This window comes from Salmo salar, chromosome 21 (genome assembly GCF_965601325.2).
Source record: "Salmo salar chromosome 21, fSalSal1, whole genome shotgun sequence".
Taxonomy (NCBI): Eukaryota; Metazoa; Chordata; class Actinopteri; order Salmoniformes; family Salmonidae; genus Salmo; species Salmo salar.
In genome coordinates this window covers 51,694,374-51,700,118 of record NC_138311.1, presented here as the reverse complement: position 1 = coordinate 51,700,118, position 5,745 = coordinate 51,694,374, and the positions used below count along the sequence as shown (strand labels likewise).

The 5,745-nt window shown below is 37.0% G+C and overlaps 1 protein-coding gene across 1 annotated transcript; it reads left to right on the top strand.

The window, feature by feature from the left end:
* The first annotated feature begins 2,641 nt into the window (after window positions 1–2,641).
* On the top strand, window positions 2,642–4,118 carry hoxd9ab (homeobox protein HoxD9ab). Its single transcript, NM_001141623.1, is given in 2 exon segments — window positions 2,642–3,312; window positions 3,653–4,118. Coding segments are annotated over 2 exon segments (804 nt in total). The 5' UTR covers window positions 2,642–2,753; the 3' UTR covers window positions 3,898–4,118.
* Window positions 4,119–5,745: the final 1,627 nt, after the last annotated feature.

The following is a 5,745-nucleotide window of genomic DNA, read 5'->3' as shown; positions in this document are numbered from 1 at the left end:
ACTGCTATTTTATTTTCATGTTTACATGGTGACGCATTGTGTATTTTCAATATATTTTATCACAGGGTACATTAATAACGTCTTAAATTATTTAAATATACTATGTATCCATTATTAAACGGTTTGGTTTGATTGAGTCTGACTCTTTTTTCGGACATGAAAACACATTAATCGATAGTGGATGAAAAGTTATACATTCGTTTAGAATTAAGCTCTAATCCTTAGCTGAATCGTAATCACATAAACGTTTATGTAGCATAAATGTGGCGAGCAATGTTAATGAGTGTAAATCTTACGCATGTTTGTGGCATGTATCCTGCAATAAATTGATTGTCAAATGTAATTTCTTATTTCAGTGCTTCGTCTTGCAGTAGACGTAGGCTTTTTCATCAAGACAGATTTTACATGACATTTTATTCACTTAGCAAATTCTCCTATCAAGAGCACTTACAATTATGCATTCATGTATATCAGATGAATAAATACATTTAACAAAACAGAGAACTATTTCAGAAATTTGTAGGAGCCCGCCCTAACATTATCTTAGTTCCGCTACAATTATTAGTGACTGGTCCGTAGTTTCACATTGTTATGATGCTTCAATCAAATTAAGAAAACTAATATTCAAAACAAGTCTCATTGCGGTATACGTCATATCTTAAGTAGGTGCAATATCAATTGCGGTTTAGCTATTCAAGGTCTAACAGGCCTAGGCTATCTATTGACCAATTCATTAATTATGACTCTTATTATTAATTCATTGTTAGAGCTATTGTCAATTAACATTCAGAAACATGCCTGTATTTGAAAATAAACGTTAGCTTGTAAAGTTGAGTTGTTTTGTGAATGAGCTATCCAATTGGTTTCTAAGGCCCACATGTGGTGTACACACACACACACACACACACACACACACACACACACACACACACACACACACACACACACACACACACACACACACACACACACACACACACACACACACACACACACACACACACGCACACAAACGCACACACACACACACACACACACACACACACACACACGCACACAAACGCACACACACACATATATATATATTTATCATATATATATTTATCATATATAAGGACTACAATCATGTTTTTACTTCGGGTTAAAACCGTAATCATTAAAATACATTTCATTGATTACATATTGGCCAAACATTCTGTCATGATTCAAAATATCAGATATTAGGTTGTTATTTATGTTGATGTGGTTATTAAATGTCATGAGATGGCTTTTTTTGTAGGCTTATACTAGCAGATCGCTTTGCCCAGTAGTAGACGTATCTGCTGCCCCGGTGTATAGAAGTCCAAGCCACGTTTATAACTCTATCCGGGTAGACTATTTGAATTCGGTACACACTATTTTCCTCTTTCCTCTGCCTCTCTTTTACACACGAATTGCACACCTCCATGTCCAGACGAATGAACGCTGAGACGAACACACACACACACACACACACACACACACCCCCCGACTGCATGGTTTTATTTATCAATGGCCTGCTTGGCCACATCGTTATTTTTTACAACACTAGTTAAAGCAGTAAGGTATAATGCTCTATGACGTGTTATAAACATTTGTGAGCCTTTATAATGTCTTCTAACAAGGCTTATAATATGTTGCGTAGCTCAAACTAATGCAATGCTCACTTTCTGCTGAAAACGCGTGCCTCTAGTGCCTGTCTGGGCCTGATGATGTTCAAGCACAAATTCATTGGCAGGTCGCCGCCATGTTGTTTGTCCCCATGTGAACATGTGTGTGATAATCCGTTCTGTTCCTTCTTTCTCGTTGTTTTTGTTCCATCGTGGAAATGTATTTGAAATAAATCACTTGACACATATTATTTACGTTTTGTATTCATCTCTTGATGAGAGTTTACAAAATTAGGCTGTTTGCCTAATCAAGAAGTCATGTGTTCTCAAAACCTAAAAAGACCCTCTTAAATCCAGACTTTTAGATATCACTCTTCACAGATCCACTTTGTTGCGCCAATAGTCCGTTTTATTGTGGGCACATGAATATATAATCAAACGCACCTCATAAATATTTTATTGATACACATAAAATAATTATGGCTCTCCTCTAGATAAATACAATCAGTATACAAATTACACTTCCTGGTTCAAACGTACAAGACCAACCCAACTAGTGAAAGTGACTAGTTTAATAAAAGCTAACAATGTAAAACAGAGTCGATGCTAAAATGATCCTTATTTTACAGCATGTTATTACATTTATTTAACGAGGACTTACAACTAGTAGTCTATAAAATGTTTTACAAGCATTGAGTGTATGATATACTTTATGACGATATCTTGTGAGAGTTTACACACATAATATGGTGTGGCGTCAATGTTGAGTGGTGGCTGTGAAATAAATGTGTGTATGAGGCTAATCAATACGTAAAACAAATAGACCTGCACCACCCTAAACCGTATGCACATTCAAAACGTCCACTAACACATCATTACTTATAGTTTGTCATTCTTTCTCCTTAACCATTCGGTTTCTATGGCATTATTTAAATAAAAAGGCAAATTAAACATAGGCCTAGAAGCATTACAGCGGACTGATTTACTCACTGCGTTGGTAAATATGATCACGTGATTCATGTAACCAATCCCTGAAGAATGAAGCCAGCAAAAATACTGTGATTCTTCAGAGGAAAGGTTTCCATAACAGTGTAACCTTTTATATGATTACGAAGGGATCCAAAAATGTCGACCAGTAGCACTCTAAGTAACTATTATGTGGACTCTATAATGGGGCATGAAGCAGAGGATGTGTACAGGCCACGCTTTGTCCAGTCTCCGCACAGTACGACCTCAATGCCACCAGGTGTTGGGGACAATGCAGATTTTTCCTCCTGCAGTTTTGCACCCAAGTCAGCCGTTTTCCCAGGGTCTTGGTCCTCGGTTCACACGCAGTCCACCGCCGCAGTGACAGGGATTTACCATCCTTACGTCCAGTCCCACCTCTCCGCAGCAGACAGCAGATATGTTCGGTCGTGGATAGACCCAATTTCTAACAACGTTTCTTTCTCCGGTTTTCACTATAACAGCCGACATTATGGAACAACTGTAACCAAGCCCGAAAGTTTACCACTGAAAAGGACTGAGAGTGCCACTTTTGAGACAGAGACTCCGGTGGTTGTCCCTGGCCCTGCTTATGCTTGTGGATTGTCCGAATGCCCGAAAAATGTGGCCAAAGAGAGCGTTGGCAGTGATACTTCGAATCACAGCGAGCCTAAAGAAGAGAAACAACAACTTGACCCAAGTAAGTAAACGAAATTGCCCTGCTGATTTACAACCTTAAGAACTGTACGAGCTAGGTGTGTAAAATTGGAGGTTTTACTAACCTATAAAAGTGTCTAGCTCATACCACGGACCGCAAAAAACTGCCTACGCTCTAAAGTGGGTATTTAACACAAGCGTGTGATAATAATTGCGTCAACAAATTCAGTATTATTATCATTATTCTTCTTTTTTTTAATCTTTTTTTTTTACAAATATACAGTTATTCATTCTGATGCTTGTATTTGCCATATTCATTGTTTGTTTATTTCGTTTTCATGCTATTTCTCATGTGAGTTTTAACTTTGTCCTCTGTTCTCCAGACAACCCTGCAGCAAACTGGATTCATGCACGTTCAACAAGGAAGAAGCGATGTCCATATACAAAATATCAGACTCTAGAACTGGAAAAAGAATTCCTTTACAACATGTATTTGACACGAGATCGACGAAACGAAATGGCTCGAAATCTCAATTTAACTGAAAGGCAGGTCAAAATCTGGTTCCAGAACAGAAGAATGAAAATGAAAAAGATGAACAGAGAGAGAGGCAGTAAGGATCGCTTATAGCCCATGCTAGAGTGGATGTGTAATCCCTCGCCTTTTGATGTACCATATTGTTGTAATTACTTGGAATAAAACGTTTTTTTTTTTTTTTTTTTGGTTTGAATCAAAGTTAATGTTGAGTCTTAAACGAAGTACTCCAGAACTCGAGTATTTATGCCCAGTATGAGCCCATGGGAATGTGCTTGCGTATCGTTTTCTTCGTGGTGTATTTGAACAATGTCATGTTTTCAGATGTGTTTGTGCTAATAGTTTCAGTGAATATTGTAGGCCTAATTCAGTGAAAGATCCATCACGCAAATTGGAAATGATATAACTTACTTAAAAGGTAGAGGCTGACTGATTATGTTTGTAAGGCTAGGACTATAATTTAAAATGATCATCTTTTTTAGTATTTATATTTGTTTCATGGTGGTTTTTTTCTGAGGTTAGTTTTGAAAAGAGACATGATTGGGCGTAGCCTTAATCTTAGCATATTCCTGCATTTTCAGAATCCAATTCAGGCTGTATTTAAGGTTCCCTTGCACTAATGCAGTAGTTTGCAGAATTGAGAGGTAGGACTAATAATGCCTTATTGCAAAACTTAAATTATAACTATTTGGTGACTAAGAAAGTAAGACTAATGAGAAAGTTTCTTTCACTTAAATGTATTTGGTTAATCTGTATGAGAGATTCAATGATTGGATATTTCGCTGTATTTAAAAAAAAAAAGTCAACAGAATAAACCACGTAAAGTGCCATTTGGTATACTGAGCTCACATTTTAGAATTGTTTTCATAATATGAATGTGGCTTACAAAGTGGTTGGATTTCACTTGAATAGGAGAATGATGCATTGTTTAAAGAGGTAATAAAGTATTTATGATTGGGAGAGGTGTTACACTGATCTCCAATTTATTGTCCGACCTGTACGTATAATTGCTTTAAAGCAGGAAGAACAGTGGTCCCATAAAGCTATATAGCTGGCTAGACGTCTGGTCTAAATTACTTTATGAGCCTGGGCAACCTCTCTCCCTTCAAACCCTCTTACTTGGGTGTTTGAGTCTTTTGCTGACAAACAAAAAATGCAGACACTTTTTCTACAGGGTGTCTGGTCGATAAATTGTTTGTCTTCGTGACTGAGAGGATATCAGCCCCCCCTAATGTAAAGAAAGTCATGTTTATTCACCATCTACATTTCCTACTGAGAGGGCAAAAACTTCACTTTGACTGCTGTGTAAAAGGCCGTTTACAGTGGTGATTCTACTGCAAGGGTGGATTTACACCCTGTTGCTGAAATCCATTCAAATATGTCAAGTCATTTCTATTCTGTGTATAAAATAAAAAAAATCGGTTGGATTTGAATGTATGCGTATGATCATTTTGGTTAGTTTGGCAAAAATAAATGATGATGATTGACACATAGTAACGGTAAGCATTGATAAAGTATCCTACTAGATAGTATTTACTAATGAAGAGACAACTTATTCTATAGGCCACAAGGAAATCATTTAGTTGGAAATCAGGACCGCTAGAGGGCGACGTTGTTCGACAGAAGACCGCATCTCAATAGAGGTCGATGGGTTGACGGCGAAGGGCCATAAAGATTTTTCAGCGACGATGTTCAATCAATTAATGAAAAATATATTTTGTAAACATTGACGAGGGGCTTTGTTGCATCGCTTTTATCGGTATATGGAATATTTAGACCTAGAAGGCCTAATATCACATTGAGGGCTATTGTAGCTATTTCAGATTCTCCTAAAATTCTCCTTCAGTCTGTTGTTGACTGTAGATTTTGTATTTTAACGCGTAAATATAATGACTAACAAAGTAATTAGCTTATACCTGTTGATAACAGAAAACAGTTAAAAAT